At 39.0% G+C, this 17,272-nt stretch overlaps 1 protein-coding gene across 2 annotated transcripts in view; it reads left to right on the top strand.

Moving 5' to 3' along the window:
• Positions 1–7: 7 nt before the first annotated feature.
• The window catches only part of PALM3 (paralemmin 3), a 40,344-nt gene continuing 23,079 nt past the window's right edge, over positions 8–17,272 (top strand). The window contains exons 1-2 of one of the 2 annotated variants that reach the window (XM_087956988.1): positions 8–155; positions 16,099–16,150. In XM_087956988.1, the coding sequence (XP_087813114.1) occupies positions 16,106–16,150 (45 nt within the window). In that variant the 5' untranslated portion in view covers positions 8–155; positions 16,099–16,105. Of the gene's footprint in view, positions 156–8,755; positions 8,959–16,098; positions 16,151–17,272 lie in introns of those variants that run through there. The other variant, XM_026681959.2, reaches the window with a different exon arrangement.

The following is a 17,272-nucleotide window of genomic DNA, read 5'->3' as shown; positions in this document are numbered from 1 at the left end:
TTAAAAGATGTATACGCTCTTTGACTTTGCTCTTCTGGTTGCATCCCACTGAGTGGGAAAGAAGCTCTCCCTATCCTCTGCTCATCTACTCTCTTCTGCCTCAGAAGAAACTCTGCAAAAGACCACTGGCTGGCTGGACACCCTGTGACTGACAGGTAAGGAAAGCATAGGAGGTCTGGGCAGCTCTGGTAGGTGCTGGCCTGTGGGCTTGGAGCGTGAAGTGGGGAAAGCAGGGCAGAATGACCAGGCTGGGCTGTTGAGTTTAAACCAGGCCAGGGCAATTCACCCAGAGAAAAGAGGAGCAGAAAAAGGAACCAAGCTAGTTACTCCTACAAGACCCCTGTTTTGCAAAGATCCTCATGCCATTTGTGACCAGAGGCAAAGAAGGACAGCTGTGGTTCCCTTTAATAATTCCATACATGAAGGAAGATGGCAGGTGAAACTTGTTCTATAAGGAGCAGCCAAGCTGCTTCACTCAAATAGTTATGTTTCCCCCCCCTTTTTTTTTAACTTCCAGTCACTTCGCCTGGAAAACCCTGTCCTAAAGCACCTCCTTAATAATTAGGGCTGCAAAAAAAAAAATCACTGTTAAGGAAAGGGTGGACTTGATGTTCCAGACAGCAGCAGATGTTGTTTATGTGTACAAGGGGTTGTCAAAGAAACAGGTGTACATCTTTTTCATCAGAACCCCCACCTGCTGAAAGATATCGTGCCCAGGTGTATACATAGGTATTTGAAGAATGCACGCTGAAGATGACTTTTTATAGGTGATTTCTCCTTAAAATTCTTTAAATGTCCTGTTGGATGCACCCTCGGTTTGGGTGTCTTGATGTATGAAGTTTAATCAAAGCCTTTCACCTCTTTCTCAACCATAGGTCTAGATACGATCATGAAACAAAAGCATTAAGCTGAGTTTGTCAACATGTTAGTTTAAAACGTAATTGGTTAGTTTCTGGCTGAGTGTGTTGTATGAATCCAAGCAATAGTTGGTTTGTGATTCAATGGTCATCTACTATACATCCAGATCACTGGATTCAGTAAACCAAGTTTATGTTGATCATGGATATATGTGTATATCACATGACCTAATTGTGTTTTAACAATGTTATATATAAAGGCATGAAAGGTCTTCCAGACCAATTTAGCAAGCGTAAAAGCGTCCAGTAGATCTGTCTCTTGTTTGTTCAGTAGCAGCTTTGTCCTTGGCTTGGCCTTGAAATGATTTAGTGCATTTGAGACTGGAAATGGAGCCTTCAGGCCTTTTGAAACTTGCTTAGCTTTGCTCGTTTCTTCACTGCTCTCTGGGCTTTTTCCACCCCCACTGAAATGTACAGAGGAAACTGTGGCCCTCCTGATGTTACTAAGCTACTTGAGCAATCATCAATGGTTGGGGCATCTGGGGGTTGCAGCTTGAAATAATGTATATCAACAGATTTTTCTATTTGTAATAACCATGTGAGAATAGAGTGGTAAAAATCCTATGTCCTCTTGATTTAGGCGCCTAAAATTGAGATAACTTGGGGGTGGAGGGGGGGGAGACTGGACAAGATTTGTTTGCAAAAGGACATTGTTGCTAAAAATAATCCTCACAACCTGCAGTCAAAGACAGCGTGTACCCCAGTTTTGGGAAGATTAAAATCCAGGTTAATGTACTAGTTCTTGTATTGTCAGAGGTAAAAATCTCATTACATTACACCCTTTCTGTTAAGTTTGAGGCATGGGTTTAATGAACGGAGACCAGACTGTAAACCGTGAACTTCAGCTCTTTATTCACGAGCATAACAGAGACAAAAACCCCCGGCTAGCAGTCACTCTTTTATAGAGTAAGCTGCTATCCGGATAACCAATGGATAGTGTTATAGCGTTTGAATCTTGGCGCGGCCCGCCAACAGGCAGTCAGATTGCTCGGAATGAACCAATCATAACTTGCCATTATATGGGCCAATAGGACGTGCAGGATTACGATCCTGCTAGGCAAATGAATCTTTATTAATTACATTTCTTTCGTTCACAACACTTTCTTATGGCGCTTACCTTTCTTTTCAAGAAGTGCCTAGCCATCCTTGATTAGCCATTGCTAGATTTCCTGGAGGATTCCTCTATTTTAAGAGGAGAAGGAAAGAAATTCCTGCTGTTGCCCATTCTTCTGCTAATTAATACCCTCATCTCACCTCAGTAAGCACAATAGACTTTCTTAGCCAGACACCAAAGCTGCAAGAATAAAGACCTCACATTACCATCCCAACAAGATGTTACATTCACTATAGCAAGAGCTGAGATATAGTAAGAGTCTCCAATGAAAAAAGATTTTGGTTTGCTCATCCAAAGTGTTGGTTGAAATTCACCAATATCCTAGCAACTATCATCCCAAGTACATGGATAGCATGAGAAGCCTAGCTTTCGTGGCATTCTGTTTCTAATTATTGATAGCTGCTTGTCATTGATATTCTGGGTAACAATCAGGTAAACATTCCCACAATTATTAATGTAGCCCATCTTCTTCCATTGCTTATTTACTGCCACTGTTCCAGCATCTAGATGAAAAAGTACCAGTAGTGCTTATGTCTGTTAGAAGATGATGGTTTCCTTTTCATTCATTAGTTGGCTGTTTGCCATCCCATGATCTAATTCTTCTAAGAGAAATTAATAAGCGAGTTTATCTTTAAAAATCTATTGCGTCCTATTAATCATTGATTTATCCATGCCAATTGAATCAGCTCTGGTGCGTCAGTTTTCCAAATTTCTAATAACCAAGATACCCTTTTCTGAATTAAAATTGGAGACTCTGTTCAGTTTGAGACGTCATTCCTCTGATTCTGTCATGGGATGAGTCATTGTTCCAAATGTGCCATTTCATTAGTAGTAAGTAATTCCAGAACAATAATTCACCCAGTAAATATTGAGTGAATAAATGATCCACTTGTGCAAGAGATATCAAGTCCCAGTAGAGGGAGTTTCTCATAGGAGAGAGAGACACAGTGGGGACCTCTTGAGCTAAGATAGTAGGCTCACCGAAACCTTAAAACAGGGGTCCCCAAACTTGGCAACTTTAAGACTTGGGGACTTCACACACCCACCCCCCATAATTCAGTGGATAGCCCTGGAGACAGATCAGGGAAGGCAAGATGCAACTCCCCAAAAATAAACAGACGTGCATGATTACTTTTATTTTATATTTTCTATTTATTTAAAACATTTATAGAGCCACCCATCTTTCAAACAGCCCTGGGCGGATACCAGTCTCCCTTACTGGTGGAAACATTGCGAAACCTGTAATACTTACACACTCATGCAGTACCAGCACTATAGAGCACCTGGTTTACAGAGCAACAATACGAAGTGCTTCCCTGGTTTAAAATGACTTATCTCTCCCAGCACATAAAAACCATATGCTTAAAAGAAAATAAGTCTGTCCTTGTTTCAATAGAGCTCTAAGATTATTTTCAAAGAATAGTTTTATTAAATATTTTTTCAGATATAAAAGGTAAAAGTAATATGAAAGAAAATGAGAAAGAAAAAGGGAAAAAACTGGGAAAGAGAACAGGATAAGAAAAATACATGAAGAAGCAACTCCTTACCTCTTTTATAGCAGTTACAAGTAGACAATTTTTCATATCTCTCAGTTTAAAAGCGCATCCTATTTCCCTTTACATATTATATCCCTTTAATCAACAAATCCATAAATAGTTTTTTTTCCATTTCAGAAAAAGTCTATAAAGGTCTTTTGTAAAATCTCTGATCAAATAGGTCAATTTTGCCATTTCTGCTAATGTTGTTGTCTTCACAAGCCATTACTCCACTGTGGAGATTTCAATATTTCTCCATTGTTGTGCATATAATAATGTCACTGGAGTGAGCACATATACTAAAGAATATGCTAGTAAAACAGAGGGAAGAATTGGCGGAAGTCCTGGAAATCCAGGTCACAAATAAGGTTATATACCTGGGAATATATTTGACAGCAAGATGTGGCACACTTAAAGAGAATAATTATAATAAACTCAAGCAACAGATTGTGACAGACTTGGCAAAATGGGAAAATTTACATGTATCATTAATAGGGAGAATATCAACAATTAAAATGAATATTTTACCAAGAATTTTATATTTGTTCCAGACAATTCCAATTAGATTAAGGAAAGAGTATTTTGATGAGTTGAATAAAATAGTGCTGAAATATATCTGGCAGGGGAAAAAAGCAAGAATAAAATTAAAGTTATTACAAGATGCTAGAATAAGAGGTGGGTCTGCCGAATTGGGAGTTATATTATCAAGCGACAACTCTGATGTGGGTCAAGGAATGGATTACATTGAGAAATACTAGACTATTGACACTTGAAGGACATGATTTGTTGTTGGGTTGGCATGCTTTCCTGTGGTACAAGGGAACTAAAACACATGGATATTTTAGAAGACACTATATACGAGAGGCTTTATTATTAAATGGGGAGAAGATTAAAAAGCAACACTATTTGAAAATTTCAGTCTGGCTTTCAACTATAGAAGCGTTTTCATATCCAGTGATATATAAAATGGAACAAACAGTTAGATATGGCGAAATTATGAATGAAAAGTGTGAACTTAAATCTATGCAAGAACTGGAGCAACGAGGTATAAGGATGAATTGGTTTTCATATGCGCAAATACATTCTAGATATGATAAAGATCTCAAAACAGAAAGTTTTTATGATAAACTGACTGCTTTAGATAAAATTTTAACAGGTACTGATGAAAAGGTGATTAAGAAATTATACGGATATTTTTTAGAGGTTAAATTAGAAGAACAAGTTAAAGAAACAATGATTGCATGGGGGGGGAATTTGGATACGGGATTGACTTAGAAAGATGGCAAAAACTATGATCTCAAAATTATAAAATGACAATGTCAACTGCATATAAAGATAATTTGTATAAGATGTTTTACAGGTGGCATCTTCCCCCACGAGAATAGCAAGCATGGTTAAGAATAAATCTGAAAAATGTTGGAAATGTCATCAAATACCTGGCTCATTTTACCATATGTGGTGGACATGCACAGAGGCGAAAAAAATATTGGACTACAATCCACACATGGTTGGAAAAGATGACAAAAAGTCATATTGATTTTAAACCAGAAATATTTTTATTGGGTATTGTACCAGAGATATACAGTAGAGAACTGATATATTTGATTGTGAATGTTTCAACAGCAGCTAGAATTGTATTTGCAAAGAATTGGAAAAATGAGAAAATACCAACACAGGAGGAAGTTATTAAGAAAATAGTGGAATGTGCTGAAATGAGTAAATTGACATTTGAAATTAGAGAACAAGAAGAAAAACAATATTATAAGATATGGGATTTATTTTATCGATGGTTAGAAAAAAAAGTGTGGAAATGATATATTTTATAGATAACTTTACAATATAAAAATAATAGAATTGATATAAGAATGTATTTTTTATTAGATGAAGTGGCAATGGAAGTTATATTACATATTGGTTTAAAATGTTGAATATCCTATATGGTGGAACAAATAGTTATTGTTAAATGAAAGAACCATAATGATAATATATATATATACATACATACACACACACACACACACACACACACACACACATATATATATTCTTAAGTTTTCGCGAGTACTTACATGTATGGTATTCAGCTTTGTTCGGGTATTTTCCCACGTCATTATAGTTGTGCTTTTAAAGTTGTACCAACGTTTTGGCAGAATCTCATCTGCCATCATCAAGCTTCTGTATTGTGTTCGTCTGTGAGTCAGACTTTTACAACTGTGATGCCTTGGGGGACATCACTGTTGACAGGTACAGAATTTGATAGGACGCTCCCAATTTTGACCATTTGTTGTCTGTTTGACAGGAATGCTTCTATCTAGTCATGCAGGTGTCCAGAGATACCGTAAGATTTTAGTTTTAGGAGTAGTTTGTCGTGTACCACTGAATCAAAGGCTTTACAGAAGTCTATGTAGATTGCGTCTATTGCTTTGCCCTGATCGAGTTGTGTAGTCCATATGTTTTTGCAGTGTAAGAGTTGCAGATTACAGGTTAGTTTTTTCCTGAAACCAAATTGTTTATTAGAGAGTAGGTTATTTGTTTCTAAATGGAGGATGATGGATTGGTTAATAATTGATTCCATGACTTTACAGGTGACGCAGCATAAAGAGATTGGTCTGTAATTTTCAACTAGGCTGGTGTCTCCCTTTTTGAAGATGGGGATGACCGTGGCTTGTGACCATAGTTTTGGCAAGGAGCTGGTCCTGAAAGATTTTTCAAAGATTATGCTTAGAGGTTCGGCTATGGCAGTGGGTAGCTTTTTTAACAAGCAGGCACATATTCCGTCCAATTCAATAGATATAGATGGTTTTAGATTGCGCGGTGCTTTTTCAACAATGTCTTCTGTAAAATTGATATGTATTAGATCATTGTAGTTGTCTGTGGTTCGACTAGAAAATACCGGGCATGATCCATTGCTGTTTACAAATACTGAGCCAAAGAATGTGTTAAAGAGGTTGGCTTTAATAGTGTTGTCTTTTCAGTCTTTACCATTAGGTCCCTTCAGGGGTGGGATGGACCTTGAGTGTTTTAGTTTGTTGTTTACAAAATTGTAGAAAGCGCGGATGGAATTGGTGCGTAGAAGGTTTTCTTCTTGTTTAATGTGATAATTAGTGCATTTAGTTTTTATCTGGTGGCATAAATTTTTGTATCGGCTTTTGAAGTTGGCAACGTGACCAGATTTGTTTTTCCGCCAAAGTGATTTCTTTTTGGATTGAAGCTTCCTTATTGTTATAGGTAATTTGTTTTTTCTGGTTTTGGGAGTTGTTAATGGTACATATAGTTTGATGACTCTTTTGACTTCAAGTAAAAATATGTTGTACTGGTCTTCTACAGTATTGCATACAGAGAATTCCCAGTCTGAAGCCCTCAAAATAGGTAAAATCAGAATTCTCAGCCAGAATGGCCAATTTATTTATTGTAGATTTTTTATCCTGCCTTTATTTTTAATTTTTTTATACAAATGACTCAAGGCAGAAAAACATACATATTGTCCTTCTTCCTATTTTCCCCACAACAAACCTGTGAGGTGGGTTGCACTGAGAGAGGATGACTGGCCCAAAGTCACCCAGCTGGCTTTCATGCCTAAAGCAGGACCAGAACTCACAGTTTCCTGGTTCAAAAGCTACAGTCCGAATATATTCAAAGGATATCAAATGAAGGAAAGCTGTCATAAAGACTCTAGTGCAGGGTGTCCAACCTTGGCAACTTTAAGACTTGTGGACTTCAACTCCCAGAATTCCTCAGCCAGCAAAGCTGGCTGAGGAATTCTGGGAGTTGAAGTCCACAAGCCTTAAAGTTGCCAAGGTTGGACACCCCTGCCTAGTGCATGGGAGTGCCCTCTCATGCAGTGCAGGTTCTGCTATCCACTTTTTGTAGAAAGCAGTGGGAATGCTTTGGAGGACTGGAAGAAAAGCCAATACCAAAGCAAAGATCAGATAAAAGAGGTTGAGCCCAGGCCAAGAAAATAATGGGAGTAATAATTTCAGACAAGTCTCTCCTAGTTCTCATGAAGATAATGGATGGGAGGAGAGAAATGCATTCAGGTTTGCAAGATTCTGTTATTGTAGCTTCACATTTCTTAAACTCATTTCTAATACCATTAATTTGGATTTTTTTAAAAAAGAATTTAATTTCCTTTTTTCTTGACTTTCTTACAAGTCACCTTATAGCCAAATAAAAACTGACTGCTTCCTTGAAGTGATTATAAACTAGCCAGAAGTCACACATTTAGGGCTTGTGATGCAACAGGCTAGATTAAAAAAAATGATTAAACTTGGCAGGTTTGAGGCAAGAGCAAGAAGTGAAAGACAACAGATAAGGGCCTGAAGAAATTGCTAGAATATTCTTAAAAACATATAGATTAAGGTGGTAGGCATTAGTCTCTATAGTCACCAGGAACCTAGCTCAATACTTAATCCTTTGGATGCATTGTAACTAATGTAGAATAGAACAGAATAGGATAAGAACAGAACAGAACAGAACAGAACAGAATAGAATAGAATAGAATAAAATTCTTAATTGGCCAAGTGTGATTGGGCACACAAGAAATTTCTCTCTGGTGCATAAGCTTTCAGTGTACATACAAGCAACAACTAATAAATCATGATCATAATCATAAAATACATTCATCATAAATCATAAAATACAACACTCAGTGATAGTCATAGAATACTAAATAAGCAATCAACATAAATCACACTAGGATACCAAGTAACACAATTAATATAAATCATAAGATACAAAGTTATAGTCATAAGAAGATAAGGAAGTAGGTAATAGGGAAGGTGGAATAGGATAATAGTAATACAGCCCTACTAGGTAGTTTGACATTGTTGTGGGAATTAGTTGTTTAGCAGGGTGATGGCATGGGGGGAAACTGTCCTTGTGTCTAGTTGTTTTGGTGTGCAATGCACTAGTATCCCCTAGTCACCTGGATAGAAAACTCCATTTGAATGATCATTGTTTGCAGTTAGGGAGTTAAAGGAACTCATGAATGTTCCCAGAATTTCTATAATCCTATAGTTCATCCACCAAAATCAACTGAAAATCATGCTTTTGTAATCTGAAGGATCAGAGATTGCAGTGTATGAAATGAGATGTGCTTTCAAAAAAAAAATTGTGAAGCTGCAGCTACGTGTCTGACCACTTCCTTTTGCCAAGAGTGCATAATTACTACTCCGTCAGTTGCAGTGACTGCTCTTCCAGTTTCTGTGCCCCATACAGAGAGTTGCAGGTTTAATTTCTTTTGCTGTTTAATTTACAAGAGCAGAAGCTTCCTCCATGTCTGGATCCTTTGAGATCTGCTGGTGAATTTCTGTTGGGGATACTACTTTTGCCTCACTGAAGTTGCAAAGTTAGCTTCCTAAAGTGCCTGAGGGATTCTAGTTGGTTTCAGAAGGCAAGTGAATTCTATTTTGTTTATGCGGGCGTAATTTGTCATTTGATCTATCTAATCTAATCAAGCAAATTACTATTCTCCATGTTCGTTTAAAGTTCATACGATGAAATGTCGTTGTTGTAAGGAAAGGGATGTTGTGATTTCAGTCTGATCTATTAACTTTGGATGAGCTGAAGGAGGTGATCAGTTGGCAAAATGTCTGGAAATCCCACCCCCCCTAGTTTTTTCCTTGGATTTTTGAAACACAGATTTAGTTATAGGAAAGATGGTAATAGTGAATCTTGGAGAACTGCCATGATGCAATGCTCAGGAATCAACATGAGTCATGTTCAAATTTCTGCTGGGCCACTTTGGACTACTTTTAAGCTCCTTTGCGGTCTAAATGAATATATATATACATCAGAAAAGACTTGATCAAGCTAGGAATTAGCCATTTGAATCCTACTGAATTCAGTGAAGGAGTTAAACAACATCTTAAATGTTTCACTCAGCTCCAAAGTGTTTAACTCTGGTGGGATTTATTGACTGCTGGTTTGCCCAAGCAACTAGTCCCTACAGATTTATAAGATTAACCTGTCTTTAAGCAATGGTAAACAAATCCTTATCATTTATCATTTAATAAAATAGTGATAGTAGTAATAGAAGTATGTTAAAGAATTCTGATGTACTTTAAGCATCCTTTTCCCATTATGAAGAATTGTATTTTTTCACTATCCGCTCTTACATTATTTTTAAAAATTGCCCCTCCTCCCCATGTATGTACACTATCTTTCTTAGATAAACGTTTTGTGTCTGCCTGAAAAATCCAACAGGGAAAAAAACCCTCATTGATGTTTGAAAATACAGTCCTACACATGGAAATAAGGGGTTTGATGGTACCTTTTTACCAACCAGCCAACCAACAGAATTACTTGTAGGATTGGGCCAAGACTACTTGGTTGCTGGGGCTGCCGACTTAGATGATGGTGGAATCACTTTTATCCTAGTTTGGAGGCCTGGCATCAGTAGCAGTCGGAAAGCACCTTCTGTTCCTATTGCCTGTTCTTTTCACCCACATAACCTTTGAAATAACCACAAGCCTCTCTTTCCTCTGAAGCAGCACTTTTGGTGGTTTGGGACATTAACCTCGAGGGAGGAGGCAGTCCACAGGGCAAAGTAGCCATTTCAGAGCAGGGCTTTTTAGCAGAAGTTGGCCTCTTGCACAAGTGCCCAGTGAAAGGTTAATGAGTGTCAGTTAAAGCAGGCAAGGCAAATGTTCTTTCATTGAAGGGCTGATCTCCCTTCTGCCAAAAAACAGACAATCTGCCTGTTGGACAAATGGGCATTCAATCAGGGTCATACTGATATTATAAAAAGCAACAGGGCTCCATAGTTTTTCAGCATTCTTTTCAATGGGTTGCCACCCAGAGGATCAGGTCTCTCAGGATTGAAGGCTGAGCCCTCAAAAAAACCCTGGATTTAGAATGAGCAAGCCCAGGGGCAGATATGTTCCATCAGCAACAGCTGCCTATATTTGCATGTAGATCTCTAGTCTCCATAAGAAGCATCTCTTTGGAAGATGGTTTAGTCTAAGACTCTTGTTCTTCCTGTTTGTGTATGTTCTTATTAGTGCATAGAAAATGCCCTTTGGGGTAGGTTAATTTGTTCTTGTACAGCATGTGTTTCTCCATATTTAGTTATATTTATAAACATTAACTACATTTCTGAATATGTGTCTGTACAGACATAGGCTGTGTATAGAGAGTAGTTGTACCAGAGATTCACTCAACTCACACCTGTGCCTGATTATCTCTCGGTCGCAGTCACTTAATGCCATTCAGGCTTTCTCCTCTATGGCTCGAGATTCCGCCTCCAAATTCTTTTATAGTGAGAGAGAAGCTATTTTCTGCATCTATGCCTTCTGGGTTCCCCCTCACCATATAAATAGAATTAATTACAAGTATTCCCAACTATTGAGGATTTCTCAGTAATTAACAGTTTACAAAAACTGCCATTAGGTACTCAGAAATTATTTAGTCAATCACCAGCTAGCATCTGCAACTATTTAGTAAAAAAATAATAATAATCCTGCCATATTATGGCAGACATATTTTATTGTTTGTGCATTTAGTGATTTAGCAGAAGCCAGTTTGAGACTGAAAGAAATAAAAGGCTCGCTCAGGGATCTGGCTTCCCTTGACCATTCTAGTTAGATCCCATAGCCATAGTTATCTATCCATGGTGGGTGAATAATCTCACAGACTGACTATTGAGATTCTCAGTCATCCAGGTCATAATTGTCCCAGTGGTGCTCTTCAAGAGGCAACTGGACTTTCTTGTTTTTCTTCTTCTCATCCAAGAAGCTTCTTCAGCTGTGTTTTTCTTTGAAGCTTCTTGGATGAGAAGCGAAACTTCTTCAAAGAAAAACAAAAAAGTCCAGTTGCCTCTTGAAAAAGCACCATTGGGACAATCTCATGGACTGATCAATGATTGCTCTCATTTTGCATTATGCCTATCAGCCTCCCTTCTGTGGGTGAGAACATGGCTACTCCTGTGATTTTCTTGTAGATGGGCAGTTGGAGCAAGCCGCGTAGGCCTCAACCCTCATTTTCATCACCTTCAGCCTGCCCTGGTACTTGTGGTAGAAGTAGGACTGTCAGTATTCAGAGGCAGAAGGGAAGTTGTGGTTCCAAAGATCTGGAGGCTGAGATAAACTGATCATATGTTGATAAAACTGACATATGAAATGTTCAGTTACAGTAATTCCATTTGACTAAGATGATATAAGAGTCCTGCTTTAAGCAGAGGGCTGGGCTAGAAGATTTCTGAGATCCCTTCTAGCTCTATGATTCTATGATTACCTTGAGTTACCCACCCCTACATGACTCAGATTACAGATTAACAGAGTTGGAAGGGACCTTGTAGGTCATCTAATCCAACCCCCCACCCAAGCAGGAGACCCTACAATTTCTGACAAATCTTCCAGTAATGAAGCTCCCACAACTTCTGAAGGCAAGCTGTTCCATTGGTTGATTGTTCTCACTGTCAGAAAGTTTCTCCTTATTTCCAGGTTAAATCTCTCCTTGTTCAATTTCGATCCATTATTCCTTATCTGGCCTTTGGGTGTTTTGGAAAATAACTTGACCCCTTCCTCTCTGTGGCAGCCCCTCAAATTGCTATCATGTCTCCCCTGGTCCTTATCTTCTCTAGACTAGCCATGCCCAGTTCCTGTAACTGTTCTTCATATGTTTTAGCCTCCAGTGCCCTAATCATCCTGGTTGCTCTTCTCTGTACTTTTTCTAGAGTCTCAACATCTTTTTTATAATGTGGTGAACAAAACTGGATGCAGTACTCTTAATATGTGGTCATATTAAGGCTTTATAGTGTGGTATTAGTACCTCCCTTGATCCTGATTGTATCCTTCTCTTAATGCAATTTAGAATTGCATTGGCTTTTTTGGCTGCCGCCGCACACTATTGGCTCAATTTAATCGGTTGTCCACTAAGACTCCAAGATCCATCTCACAGTTACTGCTATTGAGCCTGGTTTCACTCAGTCTATATGTGTACTTTTGGTTTGTCTTGCCTAAGTGTAGGACTTCACTTTTCCCTACATTTAATTTCATTTTGTTAGATAGTGCTCAGTGTTCAAGTCTGTGAAGATCCATCTGGATCTTGAGCCTATCTTCTAGGGATGTTAGCTATTCCTGCCAGCTTCAAATTTGGTAAGTTCCCCTTCTATTCTCTCATCTAAGTCGTTAATGAAGATATTGAAGAGTACTGGGCCTAGACAGAATCTTGTGGTACCTCACTGCTTACTTCCCTCCTTGTAGACTTACCCATTAAGGACTAGTTGTTGAGTACAGTTTGTCAGCCAGTTGCAAATCCATCTGGTGGTGGTGCTATCTATCCCACTTTTTTCTAGCTTACCCAAAAGTAGGTTGTGGTCTATTTTGTCGAATGCCTTGCTGAAGTCTAAGTATATTATGTCCACAGTATTTCGCTGGTCTATTAATTTAGTCACTATGTTGAAGAATGAAATAAGATTGGTTTGGCATGATCTATTTTTACAAATCCATGTTGACTGCTAGTTATTATTTTACTTGTTTCTAGATGTTGGCAGATCTGTTTTTTATTGTCTTTTGCAGTAACTTCCCAGATATTGACGTTAGGCTGGTTGGTCTGTAGTTTCCTGGTTCTGGCTTTTGTTTTGTTTTTTTGGTCTTTTTTTGAAAATGGGAACCACATCAGCTCTTTTCCAGTCCTCTGGTAGTTCCCCGGTGCTCCAGGATTTTTGAACGATGTGATACAGTGGTTCTGAGATGACCTCCGCCAGCTCCTTTAAAACTCTGAGATATAATCTGTCAGGTGATTTGTATTCATCAACATCAGACTGGTGTTCTCTTACTATTTTTTTTGCTTATTTTAATTTTTATTTCTAGTCTGTCTTTTACAGTTATGTTTTTGATAGATTGGGCTATAGTTTCTTTTTGCATGAAGACCGATGCAAAGAACGAGTTAAGTAGCTCTGCTTTCTCTTTGTTGCCTGTTACTTCCTTGCTGTCTTCTCTCTTTAGTGGACCGACTGTTTTTTCTTATTTATATGATGGAATAAACTTTATTTAAATTATCTTTGACTTTTGTTGCAAGTCTTTGTTCATTCTGAGCCTTTGCTTTCCTGACTCAGTAGCTCCTGCGGCTCTTTAGGCCTCTTCATTTATCTATCTATCTGTCTCTCTCTCTGTCTGTCTGTCTGTCTGTCTGTCTGTCTCTCTGTCTGTCCGTCCATCCATCCATCCATCCATCCATCCATCCATCCATCCATCTCCTTACTACACTAAATAGGAGGTGCTAAAACAGGAAAGATTTGCAAACATGAAAGTTGTAATGAAATTGAAAATATCTTTCAGACTTCCTGTGTCAGCTAATTGGCTGAAATATACCCAACAATATATGCTACCCATGGCTATCTTGCTTCATTTTCTCCTACATGCCTAGTTAGTGATGATCTGCTTTCCAATCATGACAGACATGATCGGGTTTCAACTGTTGGTTCTAATAGTTCTGCACTAAATGTATATGGTAGATAGCTTGTACTATATTGTAAAATTGGGCACTCTGCCCCAATACCATTTTTTCCACACAAGGCTTCAGTCTTCACTATATTTGTACATTTGCAAAACACTATTAGATAAACCCAGATGATCATACCATTAGAAATGCAGATTCTTCCTTCTTACCATCTATCTATCCATGAGCAAGCATTTTAGTAGTGCTAAAATGTGGAATTGCATTGCTGAAGCTGACATGAAAAAGAAATAATGGGACATGGGACAGAAACAGGAGGAGTGGGTAGGTGGGTGGGTGGGTGGATAGACAGATTTAACAGATAATCAGAGTTGGAAGGGACCTTGTAGGTCATCTACTCCAACCCCCCGCCAAGCGGAAGACCCTATACCATTTCTGACAAATGGCAGTCCAATGTCTTCTTGAAGGTCTCAAGTGATGGCACTCCGACAACTTCCGAGGGCAAGCTGTTCCACTGGTTGATTGTTCTCACTGTCAGAAAGTTTCTCCTTATTTCCAGGTTAAATCTCTCCTTGTTCAGTTTCCATCTATTATTCCTTGTCTGACCTACAGGTGCTTTAGAAAATAGCTTGACCCCTTCCTCTCTGTGGCAGCCCCTCAAATATTGGAAGACCCCTATCATGTCTCCCCTGGTCCTTCTCTTTATTAGACTAGCCAAGCCCAGTTCCTGCAACCGTTCGTTGTATGTTTTAACCTCCAGTCCCCTAATCATCCTGGTTGCTCTTCTCTGTACTTTTTCTAGAGTCTCAACATCTTTTTTATAATGTGGTGAACAAAACTGGATGCAGTACTCTAGGTGTGGTCTTACTAAGGCTTTATAGAGTGGTATTAGTACCTCCCTTGATCTTGATTGTATCCCTCTGTTAATACAACTTAGGATTGCATTAGCTTTTTTGGCTGCTGCTGCACACTGCTGGCTCATATTTAGCTGGTTGTTCACTAGGACTCCAAGATCCCTCTCACAGTTACTGCTATTGAGCCTGGTTTCACTCAGTCTATATGGGTACTTTTGGTTTTTTTTGCCTAAGTGTAGGACTTTACTTTTCTCTACATTGAATTTCATTTTGTTAGATATGGCCCAGTGTTCTAGTCTGTCAAGATCCACCTGGATCTTGAGCCTATCTTCTTGGGTATTAGCCATTCCTGCCAGTTTAGTATCATCTGCAAATTTGGTCAGTTCCCCTTCTATTCTCTCATCTAAGTCATTAATGAAGATATTGAAGAGTACCTGGGCCTAAGACAGAACCTCGTGGTACCCCACTGCTTACTTCCCTCCATGTAGACTTACACCCATTAAGGACTACTCATTGAGTACGGTTTGCCAGCCAGTTGTGAGTCCATCCAGACAGACAAATAAGATATGGTAGATAGATAGATAGATAATTTCAGAATAATTACTGAAAATCACACTCCTGTAATTTGTCAGTGCAATCTCAGGGAGAGGACATTCTGAGCTGAGGATAAACTGTGTGGTTCCCATTCCCGGTTTACCATGTCTGCAGAATATGCACTGCAGTGTTTTTATATGTGACAATAGTGGTCTGGAAAGAGATGCCTGAAGACCAGCAGAAGGGGGCTTCATGCAGCATTCTTAGCACACGATTGGCCATTTCACCTACCGATGGAGCCTTTAGTATCTGCCTTTGTGGTACACATACGACATGGCTATGAGTACACACCTTTGGGGATGTGCTTTTTAAAATTTGACATTCATATTTTACCTCTTTAAGCTGAGCTGTGTTGGGATGCCTTCTATATTTATTTTCCAAATTAAATAAATAAATAAAATAAACGATGCTGCTTCTCCATTGAAAAAGGAACACGGTGGTGAGTCAGGTGGTAGAAGTAGTTAGTGGAGAGGAATCTACCTGTACGCTTGCTACTGAAAGTCATTAAAAGACAATGACCAACTGTTGGGAGCCCAAGAGAGGGAGAGGAAAGGTCTACCAGAGTACAGGGAATAGAACATGTAAGAACCTGAGATGGGATTTGGGGAAGAAAAGAGGATGACATGATGTATACTGGCAACCAGTGTCCTCTGGACATATCCCAAAAGGCTCTTTTTCTCTTTCAGAAGGAAAATGGCAGAAAGCTCCTTATTTGCACAGCGGCTGCATGTTCTTACGGTAAGTGTGTTTTCCCATTCTCCCCTATGGCATTTATGCAAAGGAAGTTTCAATAGTAACATTCTACTGCAGGAATCCCCTCTCACCCACCGTCCCAAAATGGAACTAGGAAGAAGCGGGTGGATTGGCAGTCCCACTTGATCAGATCACCATTTTCAAAGTATGGAGCCTGTAGACATGGTAACTTGATTCATTTATGTGTGGTTCTTGTGGGTCCAGCTTGGCTGTAGAGAGATGGGGCGTGAAACTCAAGATCATGCAATTTGTATTATGCTCATGCAGCTCAGAATTTCATATTATGTGGTTTTAATTTGGAATAGACGTCAGTTAAAGCCTAGTTTATGATATATATCAACCCTCTGGGAGGCTCACTAAGATCATCCTTCCATTCACCCTGTGAGTGCTGCCAGATATGTAATCTCCCATTGAATAACAAAGTAAAGATAACAATCCTGCAGGAGCAGAATGTTGATGGCATGTGATTCTAGCAGGGTCTGCTGTGTGGATGGCAGTTTTGGAGCCTTTTCCTACTTGCACTTAACCACTTTGTTGTTGTTTTTTCCTGCCATGTCCTTTCTCATCCCCAGCCCATATCTGGGGTAGCTGAAAGTTGTCCTTAGCTATTACAGTATTAGTGTTTTCCCTCTTTAAACAAGCAGCAAGTTGAACTGGTTTTATCAGGGGTATCTAGCCTTCTTCATCCACCATGTGCCAGTCAGATAACTTCTAACTCCCTTGATCAGTTGAACCTGGTTGGGGTGGTCCCTGTTTCTCCACATCTTCTAGGTCCTTTATGCATTGGGCAACAGAATACAGATAGTCCTTGACTTAACAACAGTTTGTTTAGTGACCATTCAAAGTTAGAAAGGCACTGAAAAAAGTAACATGGCCATTTTTCACAGTTCTGACCACTGCAGAATCCTTATGGCTGCTTGGCAGCTGACTCATATTTATGACGGTTGCAGTGTCTTGTGATCACCTTTAGTGCCATTCTGACAAACAAAGTCAATGGGGGAAGCCAGATTCACTTAGCAACCATGTTACTCACCTAAAAGCTACTGGGGTTCATTTAACAAATGTGGCCGCAAAAGTAGTAAAATGGGGGTGGTGGTAGTAAAACTC

Source organism: Notechis scutatus, chromosome 2 (assembly GCF_049901735.1).
Source record: "Notechis scutatus isolate UNSWTSFEM ecotype Mainland chromosome 2, rNotScu1.2, whole genome shotgun sequence".
Lineage (NCBI taxonomy): Eukaryota > Metazoa > Chordata > Lepidosauria > Squamata > Elapidae > Notechis > Notechis scutatus.
The sequence above is the reverse complement of the archived record's forward strand: the minus strand, read 5'-3'. Positions and strand labels throughout refer to the sequence as shown.